This window comes from Capra hircus, chromosome 10 (genome assembly GCF_001704415.2).
Source record: "Capra hircus breed San Clemente chromosome 10, ASM170441v1, whole genome shotgun sequence".
Classification (NCBI taxonomy): Eukaryota; Metazoa; Chordata; class Mammalia; order Artiodactyla; family Bovidae; genus Capra; species Capra hircus.
The window spans coordinates 51984555-52006086 of NC_030817.1; the positions used below are offsets into that span (position 1 = coordinate 51984555).

Sequence of the window (21532 nt, forward strand, 5' to 3'; positions counted from 1 at the left end):
AGCAGGGGGTAGGTGCACTGGGGACAGGGGCCTGGGCTACCTGTCTCCCTAGCAGGACAGCAGAGTCCATGGAGGTGGCTGTTCTCACCATAGTCATCCCTGGACCTGGTGTCAGGCCCAGGAAGACTGTGTGGCCTCAATCTGCACGTCCTGCAGGAGTAGTATAAGGGACTGTGGCTTGAATCGGAGTAGGTGCACTGGGTTTGAGGCCCAGTTCCGACACTGGCTGGCACATGACTTGGATCCATCACTTCACATCTTAGGGATCTGTCTTCATGGGTTAAAAAGAGGGAATTCTGGCAATGGCCCAGGCCCTTTTCCTAATTCTAAGACAGCTTTCCAGAGTGCTTTTAAAATCTCTACTGTCAGACCAACCACAGAACACAGGACACCTGCCCCGATGGGGTGATCACTGGCTCTTTACTAACTGCAGTGCAGACCTGGAAACCATCACACAAATCAGTCAGAACAGCCATTTTCCTGGCTGGCTTGGACTCAACTCAGACTATCTCTTTCCACCACTAGGTGGCGATCCTGTGCAGTCAATAACGAGGAGATGACGGCTCCTTTCTACCAGCTACCAGAAATTAAGGACACCTCTCACAGTCATGAAAAAGGGATTCAGACTTTCTTACCTAGCAAACAAGACCCTCGTGCCCAGTGTGCAGGAACTGGCTTCAACCCAGCCTGTGAGAGCAGGCTGTCACACTTTCAGAAATTATGTGGGTCAGTTGTTAAAGAATCGTTAAAGATAAAATCTGTGGTGTTGAAGACTTGAGAGTCCCTTGGACAGCAAGGAGATCAAACCAGTCCATCCTAAAGGAAATCAACCCTGGCTATTCAGTGGAAGGACTGATGCTGAAGCTGAAGCTCCAATACTTTGGCCACCTGGTTCGGAGAGCTGACTCATTGGAAAAGACCCTGATGCTGGGAATGATTGAGGGCATGAGGAGGAAGGGGGCGAAAGAGGATGAGATGGTTGGACTCAATGGACATGAGTTTGAGCAAACTCCAGGAGATAGTGAAGGACATGGAAGCCTGGCGTGCTGCAGTCCATGGGGTTGCGAAGAGTCGGACATGACTGAGTGACTGAACAACAAAGATGAAATAAAAAAACATCTCACTGAATAAGTTAAATTAAAAGCAACGGCAACAAATACTCAGAATTTAACCCTCCCTAATTATTTTACCACATTTTACATCTATCCATGCTATTAATGTCTGCTGCCTACATGACGGTGGGAGATTGCATCTCCTCCCAGCTCTGCGACCAGTGGGGGAGTCACCCTGGTAGCTTGAAACGGGCCACACAGAGAGGGGAAACTAACAAATGTTACAGCTCTGTCGGAAAGACTAGAAAAGTCTCTCGGAGCACACCACTGTCCCTCATAGTCACTCACGTTTACTCGTCTGAAAGCACTTAGACTAGTTTTATTTTACAATGAATATGCAGGATGTTATGGGGCTTCCCTGCTGGCTCAGCGGTAAAGGATCTGCCTGCCAATGCAGGAGACCCAAGAGATGCAGGTTCAGTCCCTGGGTTGGGAAGATTCCCTGGAGAAGGAAATGGCAACCCACTCCAGTACTCTTACATGGAGAGTCCTATAGACAGAGGAGCCTGGCAGGCTACAGTCCACAGGGGCTCAAAGAGTTGGACACGACTGAGCGACTAAACCACAACAAGGTAGTTTTTAGTAGTGCTCATATTTTGATATTTGTATTCCAATTAAACCTCACCTGACTGAAAACTGTGTTACTGGGATAATGGGGGTTGGAGCAAGAATTTCTGAATCAAAACAACAAAGTTATTTTTCCTATTGCCATTTCAATAATAAAGGTTCTCTGTGTGCAGATTTGTATGGAGTTATAAAACTCCACATCACGGAGCAAATCCGGTTGTTTTATTATATGTAACTCTGGCCTAGTGTAAAGTAGCTTTGCTGTTACCATGTGACCCATCATTTCAGTGTAATCTGTATAGTCGGCCCTTCACATTCAGGAGTTCTGCATCCCAGATGCAGATACAATCAACTGCAGGTTGAAAATATTTGGGAAAAAAATTCCGGAAAGTTCTGAAAAGCAAAACTTGAATTTGCTGGGCAGGGCAACTATTTCTATAACATTTACATTGTATTCAGTATTACAGGTCACCCAGGGATGACTTAAAGTACACAGGAGAATGTGCGTAGGTTATATGCAAATACTATGTGCCTGCTCAGTCACTCAGTCGTGTCCAACTCTCTGCAACCCCCTGGACTGTAGACCGCCAGGCTCCTCTGTCCATGGAATTTTCCAGGCAAGAATACCAGAGTGGGTTGCCATTTCCTACTCCAAGGGATCTTCCTGATCCAGGGATCAAATCTGTGACTCCTGAGTCTCTTGCATTGGCAGGTGGATTCTTTACTACTAAGCCACCTGGGGAAATACCATGCCATATTATACAAGTGACTCGAGTATGCATGGATTTTTGTATCTGGTGTGTGTGTGCGTGTGATGGAACTAATCTCTGGTGGATACCAAGGGACTGTACACATTTACCACTTTACTGTGTTTATCCTTCATTAGAAAAAGCAACACATGAAGAAGCTTGGTTACACCTAGCTTTTACATTAGGTCTTTTTCTGAGTAGGGTATTAGACATCTAATGCAGTCACAGCATAACCCATACCACAAAGTTTCCTGAGTAATCAGGCACATCACACCCAGTTGGCTTTGTGAAAACCTGCCTGTTTCAGTGCCTGGGGAGGCCAAGAGATGCTAGGCCCTGAGACACCGGATGCTGACCGACCGATGAGCCCTTACAGACAGCTGTCCAACCTCACAAGGGGCCAGAAGCCCACAAGAACACAAAACGCCAAGTGACATCAATGACGTAGAGACAGGGACTGTTCACACTCTTCATGGGATATGAGTTGTTATGGTGACTGGAGCAAAGGAGGTTTAACTCGAAAAAGACTGTAGAACAGCATAGCACAAGAAGGAATTTTGGATTTTATTTCCGTTATTGAAACACAGCTAGTATCCACTACAGTATAGCCTCTCAGCTTTGTTCTGCTTTTGGTCTGAGGCCAGAGAGTAGCATGGCTTTACACGTGCGGTGGTCAGAGAAGGGGGAGTGAGAGGGATTGTCTCCCTGACTAGTCCCCTTGTCTTGGCTTCCCTAGGTTGCCCCATCACCCCCTCCCCCACCCCATTAAAGCCAGCTATTCCTAAAGCTTAGCCCCTCTGTAGCCTAGAGCTCTATGCAGGCCAGAGGGTTGAGTTCTTGTGGATAAAGCCACTGGGCCAGGGGACACCCACTTTTCAACCTTGGTAGAATATTAATATTTCTCTGTAAGATCAAATCACATGAATAACAGTCATAAGATAAACACAAATAGGACTTTCCTGGTGGTCCAGTGGTAAAGAATCCACCTGCCAATGCAGGAGACACAGGTTCAATCCCTGGTCCAGGGAGATGCCACATGTCTTGGGGCTTCTAAGCCTGTGCGCAGCCACAGCTACTGAGCTCATGCACCCTAGAGCCCGTGCTCTGCGACAAAGGAAGCCACTGCAACGAGAAGCCAGGGCGCCTTAGCTGGAGCGCGCCCGCTGCTTACCGCAGCCAGAGAAAGCCTGCACGCAGCAACAGGGACCCAGTGCAGCCAAAAACACAGATAAACTTTCAAGTGGCCTTATATAATCGCCACAGAACTGTGAATGGGCTTTAAATATCTATTAACTGGCTCTATGAGCCATGGACGGAGGAGCCTGGTGGGCTGCAGTCCATGGGGTCGCTAAGGGTCGGACACGACTGAGCGACTTCACTTTCACACATTGGAGAAGGAAATGGCAACCCACTCCAGTGTTCTTGCCTGGAGAATCCCAGGACGGGGGAGCCTGGTGGGCTGTAGTCCATGGGGTCGCTAAGGGTCGGACATGACTGAGTGACTTCACTTTTCACTTTCAGGCATTGGAGAAGGAAATGGCACCCCACTCCAGTGTTCCTGCCTGGAGAATCCCAGGGACGGGGGAGCCTGGTGGGCTGCAGTCCATGGGGTCGCACAGAGTCGGACACGACTGAAGCGACTCAGCAGCAGCAGCATGATACAGATGAGGACACCAAGGTCTGGGAAGATTAAATGATACATGTGAGGTTGTCGGCTGGTAATTAGTGAGACAATCCGTGTGCCCAGCAGGTGGCATACAGAAGGCACATGGTTCAGTCAATAGTCAACAAGTGACCCAGGACTCACGCCCAGCCTTGGCTACTGTGAAGCTGGCTTCCTGCAAATGGCCAGGCCACATTCTGTGAGCTTCCCTGCAGCCCCCATGCCTCTGGGGCACCCGGGTGTGCCTATGTCACTGTGCCAGTGAGAGCTGGGATTAAGCTTTCAAGCATCACGTCTTTGTTCTGCAGATGTGAAATTTATGTCTCAAAATTCCAAGAAGGAAAATAATGGCATTTTATTTCACTGGCTCTTTAAAATATGCTCTGTTCCAAAAGGTTGAATCTATAAACATTACTGGAAATGTGGGAATGGATGCCAGAAATTCCTAGGCTTCGTGTCTGCCTGGGCCAGGATATGGCTGCTGCTCCTGTAGACTATGGGTTAAGAAATATTGCTATTGGACACTTGTTGGAAACTTTAAGCCCCTTGAAAAATATGACTCCATTAGGAGAATCTTGTCAGGAGACACCCAGGCAGCATTTACAGTTTTCGATCGATCTCTCTTTTGTGGCATGGCCAGAAGCCCAACCACTGAGCACTTTCAATATTTTTCTGTTTCTCCACCTTCCAGTTGGATTCATCTCTGGAGTATCTTGAAATTTCCTGAAGTGGTCCTCCCCTGAAATGGACCACAGGATTAAAAAGGCCAACAGAAAAAAAAAAAATTTCCAGGCAGGCTGGGTTTTAATGCTTCCAGTAATGAACTGGAGGTGGGTTATGTACATCTCAGTTACAGGAGGGAGAATATAGGGTACATTGATTGGTAAATCAAGTGTTCCTATGGAGCCAGAGGAGAGCCCCGTGAATGAAATGTTTATATGATTCTTGTGTTACCTGTCCTCTTTTCCTGAGAATCAGGACAGAGTTTGAACCTGAAACAGACTGTTGAAAAGGTATGCTAAGGGACTGTAAGATGATAATTCTTTCTATATCTTAGTTTTCTTGGATAATGATTATGACGATGACAACTAACATGGCGTGGCAAGGGTAAAGAATCCACGTGGGGTGGGAATTTAGCGAAGGTGTCATGCTCTCTCCAAAAGCAAATACCCCAAAACCCAGAACCCAACTGATTGAGCCCAAAACAAACCTGATAAAGACTTTCTTGAATTAACTTGAGGTGCTAATTACACCATTTGATTTTATCCACATTACATGATCCAAAAGAAATGACTGCTTATATTAAATATGTCTATAAAGAAAAGTACATTGGGGCTTCCCTGATGGTCCAGTGACTCCATTCTGTTAATGCAGGGGGCCCAGGTTTGATCCCTGTCAGGGAACTAGATCCTACAAGCTGCAATGAAGGTTTGAGGATCCCTCTTGCCTCAAGCAAGACCCAGTGCAAATAAATAAAATTTTAAAGTGCATTGGGGGTGGAGGAGGGAGGGAAAGGAAAGATGAACCTAAGAGTTGAAAGTCCAAGGAGACCTAGAGGTAGCCTCCCTTTTATAGGCTGGTAAATCCAAGGGCGTCATTTGAGGCAGTGATGTAAACAGGAACTTCCATCTTTGCGGAAAGGAACCAGCTAGGGATCCTACAGCTCCCTGTTTGCTCAACAACCTCCCACGGGAAACGCAACTCATGTTTTCTTGGCAATGAAGAACTGTTAAATGTAGGTAATCACAAGGGCCCTGAGATGCCTGTCTAAGATCTGTGGCCACATTAGAAATTATTTTAGCTTTGACTTGATGTGTTTTAGAAAAGAAATACTAAGCAAAAGCTCAGCTGTTTGATCAGGGTATGACTTCTTAAGGAAGAATCTGCATCACTGCAGATGTACAAAGAGGAGGCTGGCTGAGATGTTATAGCTATGGGACTCAGTGTGCCTCATGGGAGTTTTATACAGAGGAAAATCTTACAGTCTAGTAGACAGGAGTGAAGGTTCCCTCCTTCCAGCCTCACCGCCACTGCCAAAATAGCATCACGTATGCCTGATCTTTAAGGTTAAAGGTGGCAAAGGTGTGACAAGACTGCAATAGGGAACAGCACAGCTGCGGGCTGGAAGGGAGCAGCCTCAGTTAGGACGCAGTGTTCCTCAGTTGCCTGCATCTTGGCTGGCAGATGCTCCCAGCTGGCTGGTGTGCAAGTCTGCAACTTGCAAAGCAGCCTGGAAAGACGGTGTTGCTTGCCAAAACCAAAGCAAGTAGGAAGCTAGCAGACAGAGCGAAGAGATTTGGTGCATTTTGCTGACTGGTTTTAATCCCCTGCCTACTTTGGGAATTCAAACTGGGCCTAGGAAGGCTTGTTTGATTATTTTAGTTTCATCCATCTGAGTAGTGTAGGTCTGGATTATGGAGTAAGAATCCTGTTGCTGCAATAGCACCTCTCAATTCACCTTTCACAGAAACTTCCCTGTTTTTATCAAAATGATTTGATAAAAGTGGTTTTCAAAATGTGGTCCCTGGATCAGCAGCATCACCATCAACTCAAAACTTGTTAGAAATGTAAGTTCTTGGGCCCCATCCCAGTCCTACTGAATTAGAAATGCCAGAAGTGGGCCAGTAAGTTCTCCAGGTGACTCTGGAGCACATTAAAGTGTGAGAACCACCTCTTTAGACCAAGCCGATCAGGCAAACTATGATCATGAGAACTGGAGGGACAGAGCTCCATATGCAGGAGTGGTGGGAGCAGGGAGAGAGACGTCATAGAAAGTGGCGGCCACTCTCCTGCTGGCCATTTGTATAAAACCAAGGTGCTGGGACTTCCCTGGTGGTCCAGTGGCTAAGACCCCAAGCTACCAATGCAGGGGGGGCAGGTTCAACCCCTGCTCAGGGAACCAGGTCCCACGTGACACAACTAAGACCCTGCATGTCATAATTAAGAGCCAGCACAGCTAAATAAAAATTTAAAACCAAAGTGCTTTCCTCTCTGAAGCCCAAATGAGGGAAGACTTGCCAGGGGAAAAGGAACGTGAGGAGAGAACCTGGTGAGATCTGGGAAAGTTCCTAAGAGTCTGTTGCCTTCGATAAGGCCTCAAGTGAATGGGTGGCTCCCCGCCCAAAGGAAGGAGCTGTTGCTTCTCACCCAGCACTGCTCTAGTTTGTACATGAGTCTCCTGATCACACTCAAAAGTTCTCAATTATTCTACAGACATGGAGAGACTAGACAATGGAGGTGGGCAAGAGGGAGGGGAAGAGTGGGCTGCAGCAGCCCCATTATGGGGTTCAGCAGAGAGAACTATTCCACCACTGAGGATCGTGTAAGAGATTCTTGCCAAGAGTCAGAGATTCCTTAAAAGCCACTAGTTCACATCAACAGATAAACAGATAAAGAAGCTGCGGTACATATATACAATGGAATGCTACTCAGCCACAGAAAGAACACATTTGCATTGTAGCGAGGTGGATGACCCTAGAGCTTGTTATACAGAGTGAAGTGAGTCAGAAAGAGAAAGACAAACACTGTTTATTAATGCATATATACGGGATCTAGAAAAATGGTACTGACGAACCTATCTGCAGAGCAGGAATAGAGATGCAGATATAGAAAACGGAAAACTTGTGGGCACAGCAGAGGAAGGGGAGAGTGGGATGAACTGGGAGAGCAGGGCTGACATATATACACTTCTATGCGGGGAACAGACAGCTGGCGAGAGGCTGCCGCGTAGGACAGGGAGCAGAGCCTGGCATTCTGTGGTGACCTAACGGGGTGGGGTGGGGTAAGGGGGCAGAGGCTCAAGGGGAAGGAGATAAGCGTACACATAGAGCTGATTCACGCTGTGGTACGGCAGAAACCAAGACGACACTGTGAAGCAATTATCCTCCAATTAAAAACAAATGTAAAAAGTCACTAGTTTGGCCATCATAAGACAAAAACCGCTTCATCACCACCATCACCGTCACCACCGTCTTCATCATCAGGCTACAGCTGACCGAGCAGCCAGCTACGTGCCTGGAACCATGGTAGATGTTTTATTTAAATTCTCTCTAGTCCTCCCAGCAACCCTGTAAGTTTGGTGGTATTACACCAGTGTACAGATAAGCAGAATGCAGCCCGGAGAAGGTAAGAAGCAGGTCCAATATTAGTTAGCAGGGGCTGAGACAGGATTCTCACCCTTCTCTGGTATATGACACAGTCACTCTATAATACTCCTGTCTGTGGTTTCTATCTGCCCTGTGACTAAATACATGCAGGGACCAGGTGCTCCTTACATCCTAGGGCAGTTCATCTTTAGGCCACTGGAATGCTTTCTTTGTTTATCGGTGCCAAAATCTACTTCCTGGCAGAGTTCACTCCCTTGTCTTGAAGCCAGCCCTAGTTACACGCCAGGTGACTCCACAGGACACAGCCAACTCCTTTTCCCCCACTGATAACTCTATCTGCACAGAGTTCCATGAATCTTTACTTCTTTCAACTAAAAAGCTGGTTTCTGTCCTCCCCTCTTCTGTTCTAGAGAGGCAGACAGGCTCTTATTTTAAAGCCTTGACAGTCTGTAAACAAACGTCTACACCTCATAGAATGCTGGGATGGTACTCTTTATGTTGCTAATGACTCTTTGAGCCACTGTGTTTATGAACCTTTAGCAGAGACATAAATCAACACCCTCATTATTCCTCAACCATCCCAGAGAGCAAAATAAGTCACAGAGTGATTCAGTCTCGGGGTGGAAGGGAATCCCTTTTCTAGTGTTTCCAGGATAAGGCCTTTGACATCAACTTGGTTGTACTTTTCAAGATGCCAACCTAGAGCCTCACAGCCCCAGGGCTGGATGAGGCTGGGTGACCACACGTGGGTGCAAAACTCATCTTGAGAATCACACACAGATGACGCCCTGAGTTCTTGAACCCTGGTATGACTGATGGAGATGGAGGTCACAAGGGTCACTCACAGGAGGTGGCACTCTTACCCGGCAGCACCCTGGTCTGGGACCTTGAGGAAATCCAAGCTCTCCAGCACCTGTGATGCTCGGTCCGAGCCGATGGACTGCTGCTGTGGCAAAGGCGGGCGTGCCATGGATGTGTACAGGCTCTTCTGATTTGACCTCTGGTTTCCAGCAGCATAGGAATATGGCACAAACTGGTTTTTAATGACTCCATTCTGATGCAATCCTAGAAAGAGGAAAACAGAAGAAAACAAAAAGGGAAAAGCTGAAAATTTCTGATCCTGTGTTAAAAGGCTCTTCAAACTTTTCCTCTCTATTAGCCAAGAGCGAGTTACTTAGCTTTGCTACGCCTCAGTTTCCTCATCTAAGGGCATAACTGCTAATATCATATATTGTGAAGAATAGACCCAAGATGTTGTAAACTCCCTGGCAAATACGTGGAACAGAGCAGACTCTCATGTGTGCTTGTTGAACTTGACATTAGAACTACCAGGTGTTCAGGGTTTCAAAGCCGACGTCAAAGAAAGGTAAGCTTCTGACTAGTTGGAAGGCACATTTTTGGGTCTAAGAAAAATGATGAGGTTATGATTCAAAAGGGCTGGCAGGCAGCTGTTTAAACAGCTGGACATCCATTTTCAAGGAGTCAGTCCTGGGTGTACTCTGTGAGAGCCAGTCATGGGAGACGGAGAGAGGAGTCCACACAGGCAGGGGAAATGTGGCCACTGGTTGGATTAATCTGAACAGAGCAAGCTCTCCTAGTCAAACAACCGTTCCTAGTCAAGATCACATTATCCAGTAAGTGATGGATTACGGTGCTGGGCTCCAAACCGCACACCTTGCCTGAAAGGGGAACTGTTGTTCTATGTTACATATGCAGAAGGCCTTATCTCTTCTCTCACTGACAGGTTTGGGCAAGAATGAAGGGGAACAAGGCTCCCCAAGGAGCCACAAAACCTTTTCCATCCCAATTAAGAGAACAACTCTTTGGTACCAGTGGGATGACACTTAGCTTATAAAGAGGAATTGAGGTTCAGGTTTTGCCTGCCTCTGATAGCTACCTGACCTCGAGCAAGACACTTGATCTTTCAGAATGTCAGCTCAGTTCAGTTCAGTTGCTCAGTCATGTCCGCCTTTTCGTGACCTCCATGAACCTCAGCATGCCAGGCTTCCCTGTCCATCACCAACTCCCGGAGTCCACCCAAACCCACGTCCATCGAGTCAGTGATGCCATCCAACCATCTCAACCTCTGTCGTCCCCTTCTCCTCCACAATTCCTCCCAGCATCAGGGTCTTTTCAAATGAGTCAGTCCTTCCCATCAGGTGGCCAAAGTATTGGAGTTTCAGCTTCAGCATCAGTCCTTCCAATGAATATTCAGGACTGATCTCCTTTAGGATGGACTGTCAATTTCTTCATTAAAGAAACAAGGAGCTTGGTGAAACCCCACTTGCTGCCCAAGTCACCAAGGACAGCCAAGGGACATCCAGAGAGGGACATATTCTAGGGCCATGACACTCAAAGGGGGTCCCACAGATGGGCTGCTCTGTGCCACCCATGAAGCAGCTACCCTTGTAAGTTCAGAAATTAAGAGCCAAAAAAAAAAGAAATTAAGAGCCAGCATTTAGAAATGTTCGGAGCAGTTTCACAGATGTATCTCATGTCTGCTGAATCTAATAAGAAATTTTGGCTTGTATTTTGATTGCTTTTAAAATCCTAGTAGTTTTTATTATATCTTACAAAAGTAGAGTTTGTGATGGGTTAAAAATTAAGGAAAAAACCAACAACACAAAAAACTAAACCAAAGCTAAAAAAAACCCCTAGCTTTTGATCCTTCACCACAGAAAGTGCAAGTACTGACATAAGGGACTTGGGTCTAATTGCCTTATTTTACTGATGAAGAAACTGTCATGTACAGAGGTTGAGAGCTGTGCTCAAGGTCAGGCAGTTGGTCTGAGGCAACTCTGGCCAGTGTAGTTGAGGCAAATGAACTTTCCAGGTGGTCTGGCCAAGATTTTGCACGGGTGGCTGGCGCATAAGTAGTAACACAATACTACATGGTTCTCTTAGGTTCTTTTGTATTTGGATTTCCTTCAAGAATAAAGGCAGAGAGGAGGAAAGACAGCTGGGCCAGGCAGGATGGGGACTCCAAGAGAGATGAGAATTGGCTTCTCACTGGTAGGCACCATTGTCCACACTGAAGCACTCAACTATGTGATTCCAGGGCAGGGGACTAAAGAAATGCTTCTTACTGCTTATTTTGGATGCTGCTACAAATAGATTGCCTTGTCTGGCATGATCTGAGTCAAGCGTGGTCCAGAGATGACCCTTTTAAGACCTATAACACTAAACTTATTAACATCAAGCATTCTGGAGGCAGTTTCTTATTAACAGAATTGTGAGCGATGGAAAAACACTTGTGAATTTGGAGAGCACTCTTCCAATACTAAACAGATTTTAAAGGGCAAAACCTCTTACATTTATTTGGGTTTGGATTTTGACTTGCATGCTATATGTTTATCAGTTAAACAATGAGAAAAATGTAATATAAGATCTAAAAATTTTTTGGTATCAATTTTGCAATTCTCTCATATTACTTTATTTTTTTGGAGCCAACCTCCTAGATCCTATCTGGCTAAGAATAAAGACTTTCTATTTCTTCATTCAGCTGTTAACTAGATGCAAAGTATTGTCAGCGTTTGGCTGGAGCTGGGTAGTGATGGTGGGGTTATACCTGCAAACTCCAGTTTCCATTAAGGCAGCATCCTACATCTTAAAAACTGATGACATTCTGGTTGCCATGGGCAGTGAACTCTTCTTCCTCTTACTGATGTAGGAAGCCTTTCCTAAGGAATTAATACTTCCAGGCAAATCGCTAACTTGGCTACAGTGCGGTCTCACAGGTTCATACACAAGTCCCGTGAATTTTAGGGTCACAGGCAGGGCCATCATGTGGGGAGAAGGACATCTGACACTGAGACGGCTCACGGCTGGCTGATATGTTGGCATCTGTTGGCTGATGCGCTTCTTCCTCAATGCATTTTACACATCTGGGTCTCGCCTACAGCGCATGCTAGGCTTACCTGGTGGCAGAGGGGCAGCTCTCATCGGGTAGTTGGCATTGTGAGTCCTGCTGGAATAATCTCTGCTTTGAATTGTATTCCTTCGGGTAGGACCTGAAATAAGCCAGCAAGATAAGGTCCAGATCAGTGCTACTGGCTGGTTTTTATGGCTCCTGATGGATTTTTGCTGGTGGAAAACTTTTGAGAAGTTGGAAGGCAGGTCTCTGTGGGATCTATAGGAGACTGGTTGCAGGGTAGACAGGCTATGTGAGGGGCATGTTGTCCTGGCAGCGGCTGGATGGGAGGGGCCGGAGGATTCACTGACAGAGGGAGAGATTTGGAATGTCAGAGACAATGGCTTTACAAAGAATTATTAATAAGCATACAAAGGGGTTTCTATTGTTGTTGACTTTGCGAAGAGACAGATGGGTCAAATGAGTGTTCGCACTCATGTTCTGCCCAGAGAGCACAGAAGCTGAGGCTGTGTTAGCTGCATACCACGGTCCCTGGAGTGGACACCGCAGCTCCCCCACCTCTGCTGTCGTCCAGAGCCTTCCTCACCAGAGTTTGTGCTCTACAGTCTTTGAAGGAAACACAGAGATGCTAAAGGGGAGAAGCAGACTGGCACCCTTGACATGATGCGCAAGCATCAGAAAATAAGCAGCGCTAAATGGAGCCCTGTGGGGCCAGAACGAGGCCCGGGGAGGTGGGGCGACTGCAGCCCAGACGAGACCTCTGCAGAGGCGATGTGTTGGAAAGAACTACAGTCAATAAGGTCTCGAGTGGGACATGAAGGAGAGTGCGATTAAGCCAGCTGGAACAGGGCCGCAGAGGAAATTCCTAGTAAAGAGGAGAGCAGGAAGCGGCAAGGTATGAACAGCACAACGCAGAGGAGCCGGGTATCAGGTCCTGGGGTGAGGGGAGGAGGCCAGGTGTGGGGGCCCCCCTTCCTGCCCTCCCTGTCCCATGGAGATACGCTCAAACACCGTATTACACAGTGGCTCACTTCGAGGCCCACTGAGCAGTGCTCTCACTCATCCTCTGGTTACCCACAGCGCTCCTTGGCCCGGCCCTGTGCCCTGGGGTCTGAGCCAGTGGACTGCTAGGCTTCTGCACTCGAGTCGGGTTTGGCCGTGTGGGAGGCACTGGCAGGAGGCCGGAGTGCCAGAGGGGACAGGAGTTGGGTTACTTTTTTTTTTTCAAATTTAAGTATTTAATTTACATTATTGTGTTAGTTTCTGATGTACAGCAAAGTGATTCTGAGACACGTGCTTTTTTAGATTTCTGGGGTCTCCTCTACATCCTACATCCTTAAGGTAATAGTAGCATCTTGGATTTCTCTGCCCAAGCCCCAACCCTGTTCCCTTCATCCTGCCCACATCTCTGTAAAGAGTCCTTTTATGTAAGTGTCTTCAAAAATCCCACCTAAATGTGCTGTCTTCTGCAAGTACTCACTGCTACTCAGACATACACCATTCTCTGAGTGGCTACTTTTCTGTGCTGCACTAGTGAGCTACACAGGGCACGCCAGCGTGCGCTGCAGACAGAAGCCACGAAGGCCCGTTTTATACTTGGCATACTCTTCATTGGGTATACATGCGGACTGTGTTCTGTAAGGGTGGCATCTAAAAAAAAAGAATCATAGGCCAGGAAAAGGAGTTGAACTATAGAGTGTGAGTGAGTGCGTGTGTGTCTCCTAATGAAACAATTTAAAGTGAAGGGGGGAGACATTAACCGGGATGCACTGTAACGGAGTGAACCCTTGTAAGGAGTTGGTAAGTGTGGTCAATTTCTTTAACACTGACACAGAGGATGAAGTTTGTCTTGTTGACAAGACTGGACTGGAAAAGGCTGGGAAATGTAAAGCTGACAAATAGATTTGTTTTAAACATAATTAATACTGTAATGCCAGGAATACTACACATAACTACTAAATGATTCAGAAAAGTTTAACCTGCCCATTTGCCTTGACGTTGGTTTAGTCTGAAACGTTTCAATCAGAAGAAAACCCCAGCCACAGGAAGCGGCCAGTGTACTGGTTCTTTGGCCCGCAGATCTGTGCAGTGTTATGAGCATTTGGTGGGAAAAGAGTTTAGCTTGGAGAGAGGGTGAGCAGGGGCCAGGCAGGGAGCCCAGCGGCCCAGCAGCAGCCCCGCCCGTGGGCCCGTGCACACTTACGGGAGTTTCTGGGCAGCCCAGGTCCGATGCTGACCTGCAGCACTTTGTTGCTGGGCTTGAGGATGGCCAGGTCGCCAAAGCCTTGGTGGAACTGCACTTGCCGGGAGCCCCCTGCACTCCAGGGACCCCAGTTCTCCTTTTTCAACTTGATTTCAAGCCTGTGACAAGCGTATATGTTCGAATTAACAAAGAAAGGGAGAGAATCAGGGAGAAAGTGGCGTTCACAGACCCCAGCCTGGAGTTGCTTTGTAAAACAAGACAAGACTGGATCATGGGAACCAGTCTGGGGCCCAGTGGACGGGCATGGCACATGCTGAGCCACCAACCAGAGGCAGAGAATTGGGGGCCCAGCCCCTGGGAGATAATAGCTGGTAAGGGAGGTGCCCCAGTATTAGAGCATGGTCAGGTGGAGACAGGTGGGGACAGAAGGAAAGGCCACCCTCCAGGCCACACCTGCTGCGCTGCCTCTCCGTGTCCTGTCTGATTGCCCAGGTCTGTGGGTGAGGAGGACTGAGAGATGCCAGACAGGGAGCTCAGTCTCCTTTGCACAGTATGTGGCTAGTATTTTTAAGTTTTTTATGTTTTAATTATTTTTTTAACTTTTTTTTTTTGTACTGGGGTATAGCTGATTGACAATGTTGTGACAGTTTCAGGTGGATGACAAAGGGACTCAGCCATACATACACATGTATCCATTCTTCCCCAGACTCCCCTCCCATCTAGGCTGAGAACGTGGCTACTATTTAATTAAGTTCTATTCCTCCACCTTCACCCCCACCCCAGGGAGGAAAGGACACTAGCAGCCAATACCCAAATAAAAGGGAAGTTTACTCACAAATGCAAAACTCCCCAGCCAGTTTTTTTATTTCCTATGTTTGCCCATATGCCTACATAATGCAGTTCCATATTCTGCTTTTTTAACCTTGTATTTTTATTTTGTAAGACAGAAAAACCATAATTGCCAGTAGCTGCCTATTCTTTTGAGCAGCTTGGCTTATACATATTCTTACTTTTTTTGAGTTACTCCCTTTATCCCAAATTCTTAAGACAAAAATAACTGCCCCTGGTTCTCATGGCCAAATTGTTGTTTGAAAAAGCTATAATGACTTCATTCTACTTCTAGTGTCTATTTTACTTCAACCGCAGCAGGATGAGTTATGCTAAGTTCCCCCCCCTCCTGGAACGAAGGCTTTACTTTGGCCCCTTGCTTGTGAGTAGGAAGAGTGGAGGGTATCGTTTTATAGATGGGGAAATTGAAGAAGAACAAAAAGCCAAATAAATCACTTGGCAAACGTGAGACTAGAAGTTCAACAGTCTGCCAATGTCTGGCACGTAAGACGATGTTATTAACGTAAACGAAGGCGAGCCCGGACACAAGACACTGGCCGTCCACAGCCCCCAGTCTCCAAATGCTCCACCAGCAGGCTGTGCCATGCACTCGTCTAGGGGATTTAAGCCCCAATCCCTTTCTTCTGCTTCAGCCTTACACTGTTTCTACCTGCTCTGCAAAATAAAATATTCCTTCATTAGTAAGATACAAAAATCTGCCTTTCTTGACCTCATGTTGGTGACCTTTGCCCAAGGGATAAAATATACCATTCAATGAAGTCATCTCACAGAAATGCAAAAGTAACCTTCCCAAAGTCCATGGCAATCACCCTGACTGTCCTCTGCAGGCCGTATGAGTCCACAGGAGAAGCCAAGGCCCCAGAGCTCCTTAGAGCCACCCAAGCCAGTCAGACCCCACCCCTACTTCACAGTGGACTCCACCAGTGAGATCAAGGCCCCAGATCCCAACTTACGTGTTGCTAAATTTCAGAGGTAGTTGCTTCTGGGTTTTTTCCTCATAACGCTTTGCTAAGAGGCTCAAGAACTCAGTTTTGAAGACAGATTCAAGCAAACTGTCATATTCTTGCTCATGAAGAATAAAAAGGTCATCCTGCATAGTACTGCAAAGAGATTGTAAAGATTCAATGAAAGTTGCAGTTTTGTTGATTCCGTGATTTTTTTTCCACCCTTTTTTTAATCCTGTAAGATAGCACTAAATTTCCACCATCTTCCTCTGCTACTGAAAATCTTTAAAATAAAACACAACAATGAAGTACAAAAATAATATCTGCTTTTAAAAGAAGTTTACAGTCTACCAACAGCATAATCAAAATATTCTCTCACATGACTTTTAAAATCAGGAAATTAAGGACAATTCAGTCTGTATTTTAAAAAATCCATTTTCAAATTCAACTTCTATGTTCTTAAAATCATAAAAACCCAGAATGTTATGACTGTGGCAAAGAAGGGACAATTCCCCTTAAGTCCCAGGTCGGCAGCATTTAGGCTACGGTTGCAGCTACCGTAATACATCCTAACTTGAAGAACCGTAAGCTCCGTTATCAAAAGAGAAACCAAAGTCCTACGCTTCATAGGCACAAGTTGGAAGCCTTCAGGTATTCAGTGCTCTGCTAATACTGCCTGCCAGATGCATAAACACATCAAACTGCAGAGAAATGAGAGACAGGTGTACACACAGCAAGCATAGTCCCCACCCTCAGGGTGGGTCAGGGGAAGGACATGCCTTTGTGGGAGTTCCTTGTTTGGACAGGGTAGGGCTGTTGGGGAAATTCATACACACAGTGGATGTTAGGAGCTGCAGGAAGAATGGAAGAGAGAGGGTGAAGGGCAAAGCCAGAACTGGGGAGTATGCTTAGTGGTAAGGGGACTTTTCAGACAGTTCCTCTCCAGGCCCAGCCAGAGTTTGTGGAAATCAGAACACATATACACTTGAGAATTTTTCTTCCTTAGTTGCTAGATGTATTGCTCAACTGCTCACCTGAAAGAGGCCACCACCCCAAAGGCTTCATTATATACAACCCTACCATTACCTCCTAGCAACACTGTCATACATCTAAAACAACCCTCCTAAGAATGACGTCGCGTTAGGGACAGTAAGTGTTTTTCCAGGTACTAAAAGCAAAGTAAGTGAACTCACTTCAGTAAACTGACCACAGAGATTAAATTTTAATCTCTCCAAGTACAGGAAATACCAATGACATGGTTCTATCAGTAACACAGGAGCTGTTCCTATGTCCCGCACAGGGGGCCCCAGGGCTGGGGCATCAGTAGGATTATTGTGCTGTGACATGACCAGACAGTGAGGTGAGTGCAAAGGACTGAGGTATAAAAAATCTCTGAGACTGGGGAGCCTTCTTCCATGGAGTCTGATCCAACTAAACAGCAACTGGGCTTCCCTGGTGGTTCCGAAGGTAAAGATCTGCCTGCAATGTGGGAGACCTGGATTCAATCCCTGGGTTGGGAAGATCCCCTGGAGGAGGGCATGGCAACCTACTTCAGTATTCTTGCCTGGAGAATCCCATGGACAGAGGAGCCTGGCAAGTAACAGTCCATGGGGTTGCAAAGAGTCGGACACAACTGACTGACTAAGGTTACAAAACAGCAACCCTTGTGGTCTCTCTGTTCAGTCACAGGAATATGACAAGGTGGGGATGGGCAGTCCATGGGACCAGAAGTCTTCCTTGAGTAGAAAGAGCCTTTGTGGATGATCCCGGGCTTGTTAGGAACCTTCTCTCTCTGTTCCAAGGCAGGGAGCTAATGACTTGTACCTTATCAAGCCAGTAGCTACAGCCACAGCTCCTCACTCTAAACCCTCAGCCCCTCAGTCTTTCTACAAGAGCTTTTAATCCACAGGAGAAAAAATGTATAAGGTAGGACCACAATAGAGTTGGACTGCAAAGGCACAGTATGACAGCATTCATAACTACAGGGGAGGAATGGAGTAGAGTAGCAGCGAGATACCCTCACCAGGAAAGAGGAGCCCAGCCCTTCACATCCTGCTTACTGAAGACCAGTAGGCCAAACAGCTCTTCCTGGATGTGAAGTCAGAACACTTCACAGGCATGTTGGGACACATAATGGCCATTTGGGTGGAGCATGTGGTCATTACTATTACCTCAACAGTGTTTCCAAATATAAGAAAAAGCAATTCAGGGCCAACATGACAGTTCTACAGTGCCTGGGAGCCAGGCGTCTACTCCTCCTTACAGGTATGATCAGAAAGTCATACAAGTCATTTCTGCTTGCACCTCATTGGCCAGCATATGTCACATGGTCACACCTAGCTGCAGGGAGCCTGGGAAATGCAGTCCTTGGTTTGTCAGCTATTGTCATGTAAAGGAGAGAATGGGTATTACGGGACAGCTGAGAGTCTCCACTCTACCTCCTTGCTCAGATTTACCCAACTTTGGAGTTGGAGTCTTTTCTGAGAACAGTATACCTCAGAAGGTGCGGCCACAACACTCCTATAATCCTCCTGTTTCTAGGTAGATGAAAACTCTGGAATTGTTTCAATTACTTCAACGACAGCAATTCCAAACTCCAAAGGCACTTGTGTAAAAAGCTGCTCAAAACAACTCCCCCAAGTCATTTGGAATTAATGGAATAAAGTCCCAGCATTCTAGCACAGGGCTACAAAGACCTCTGTGTCAGGAAGGAGACTGTACGGAGGGGAGAGGGGAACAACAGGCGCTGTTTGGTGTATGGGGCGGAGTGAAACTCCCATTTCAGCTGCTGGATTCACGTCTGGGCATGTCCATTTGCCTGGCTGGCCTTTAGGCGGGACAGTAATTATTCGACTGGATTATTAAAGGAGTCCAACATAAGAAACCTTGAGTGGTTTAATGTGTGCAGACTATTAGGATTTTCATGATCAGGAAGAAATAAAGCCAGCAGGCCAAAACATCAAGGTCAATTATCAGCATGAGTCTGGAAATGAGAAGAGACTGTTTGGACATTAGGACTTTAACCATCAAATTCAAGAGCCCTTCCCTTTGGTGATCGGAGTCAGAAAATCAGGAATTCTCTTCACCCAGGCCAGAGCTTCAGCTCATTCCCCTTGCCTCAGCCCAGGTTCCTAGGTCTGAAAACAAAGATTTTACACCTTGTTTTTTTCCTCTAAAATATCAGACTTATTTTTGGACTTCACCTCCGTCTTCTTCAATTGCTCAAGTTGCAATTCCTTACAGATGTTTGACGTAGGAGCTTATGTTGAAAGAAGCTTAACTAGTCCCTGGTTTGGCTCTTGATTGGTTCTTTATCCTCTGTTTCTGTGGCTTATTGTTGTACAGCTGACCACACTAGAAATGCTTGGTTTACTCCCTTAACCAAATCTTCTTCATAAAAATGTTAGTTACAAAACCCTGGGTAAAGTTTTAAAGGAGTTTTTTCTTTTTTTTTTCTTAAGCTGAAAAGGCAATTTCAGCTAGGATGGCCCCTGCTTTTATTTAAAGTCTCAAAAAGAAATGTTTTCTGCTTATGAAATAGATACTCCTTAAAAAAAATTATGTTTATTTCTTTATTTTGGCTGTGCTGGGTCTTTGCCGCAGCACTCAGGCTTGCTCTAGTTGCAGCGTGCAGCGGCTTCTCTTGTTGTGGCAAATGGTCTTATTTGCATGTGGGATCTTAGTTCCCTGACCAGGGATCAAACCAGATTTGCTTACCTTTCAAGGCAGATATTTAACCCTAGACTACCAGGGAAGTCCCCAATGCTCCTTTCAGTAAACTGAGAACTACAAAGGTAAAAATTAAAAGCAGAAGAAAACAAGCCTTATCCAGAACTCTACCACCCAGAGATACCAGTAGCACCAGTTTGGGAGCCTACTTAATTTCTCTGAGAAAGTGCAGATACATGTGGTGTCAGGCCTCCTGGGAAGAGCTTCACCCGACCACAGGGGAAAGGCTCAGTCCCATTTTTGTGTCCCAGGAATATCCTGGAAACCAATCTCTCCACACTTGTAAGCTGTGTGCCCCATGTTTACGCAGGGCATGGCTCCTCCTTCCAGAACGCCCTGAGGCAGAGACTGTGTCTCACCAACTGCAAATCCAGAGTTGAACACAAGGTTGGTGGTCAGTCCAAAAATGCAGAAAACTTCCAGCTTCCCAGAGCTCAAAATCCATAGGAAGTCAAGATTTCAGGAAAGCATCAGGTCAGCAGAGCAGATCCCGAGTGAGGGAGGATGTTCTTATTGCCAGAGAGTTAGGACAATTAGGCAACGAACCATTTTTAGGCAAGAATGTCATGCCCAGGAGTGCTGGGGCCTCTGTCTAAAGCCCACTCTTCTAGGCTGACTTTCCTAGTATGTACAAGTACTGGAAATCTACTGACCTACGCAGACAGCCCTGAAGCTTTTGATCTTAGGCCTCTGGGGGTCAGCTATGGGAAAGAGAAGGACTACTAGAAGCTTCATCAGAGAGAGCTCCATATAGGAGATTTTATGTTTCAAACCTCATGAGCTACAACAGGAAGGCCAAGAATACAGGCCATTGTACCTCCTGACCACTCTTCCAGCAAACTGAGTTTTTCAAATAAGAGCGAGACGAGGTCAGTTCCTCGATGGCTCAGCAGGTAAAGAATCCGCCTGCAATGCAGGAGACCCGGGTTTGATCCCCAGGCTGGGCAGAGGCCCTGAAAGAGGGCATGGCAACCCACTCCAGTATTCTTGCCTGAAGGACTGAGGAGCCTGGCAGGCTACAGTCCAAAGGGTTGCAGAGTCGGATACTAAGCACACACACACAGGCCAGTGAGGTATTTGGACAAGCAGCAGCTCTTGAAGGAGCCTGCAGAAACGATGCTCGGCCTTCCATCAGCGGTCCCCTCAAAGGCTTGGAAATATGATGCCCCAAGGGCATCAGACATCAGGAGTGTGTCACCTCCCGATATTCTCACCACGTCTCCATGAAGGCAGAAATGCAGGTTGTCAGTGTCTGGCCTTTTATTTAGATAAGGAGTTCTCCTTGCCCTGTGAGTGACTGTTATCATCACAGCTCTCTGAGCTATTGGGCCTAATCTATTTTTTTTTTCTTGTAAGTTAAAAAAAGTTTTTAAAAAATTTCAATTATAATTCAACTAGATATATTTCAGTACACTTATAAAAGGTAGAGACTTCTAAAAATATGATGTCTATTAAAGTATTAGGAAACACTTTTTATTATGGAAAATTTCAAGTATATCAAAAAGTAGCGTAGCAGAATGAACCACCACATGTCAGGAGTTTTCAACAATGATCAATCTACAGACAGTCAAATTCATCTGCAGTCTCACTACCCCCACTTCCACAACATCAGCTAGGTTATTTTACAGCAGAGTATAATCATATTATTTTATCATTAAACATTTCAGTGTCTATCTCTAAAAGATAAAGCCTTCTTAAATATAAATAACCACAATATTATTACCACACCTAAAGGAATA

The 21532-nt window shown here is 46.2% G+C and overlaps 1 protein-coding gene across 1 annotated transcript in view; it reads right to left on the reverse strand.

The window, feature by feature from the left end:
- The window catches only part of MYO1E (myosin IE), a 216505-nt gene that overhangs the window by 10109 nt on the left and 184864 nt on the right, over positions 1–21532 (reverse strand). Inside the window, exons 23-26 of the mRNA XM_005685707.3 lie at positions 16074–16220; positions 14272–14429; positions 12115–12207; positions 9061–9262 (exon numbers count right to left, since the gene is read on the reverse strand). Coding sequence (XP_005685764.2) covers positions 9061–9262; positions 12115–12207; positions 14272–14429; positions 16074–16220 — 600 coding nt within the window. The remainder of the gene's footprint in view (positions 1–9060; positions 9263–12114; positions 12208–14271; positions 14430–16073; positions 16221–21532) is intronic.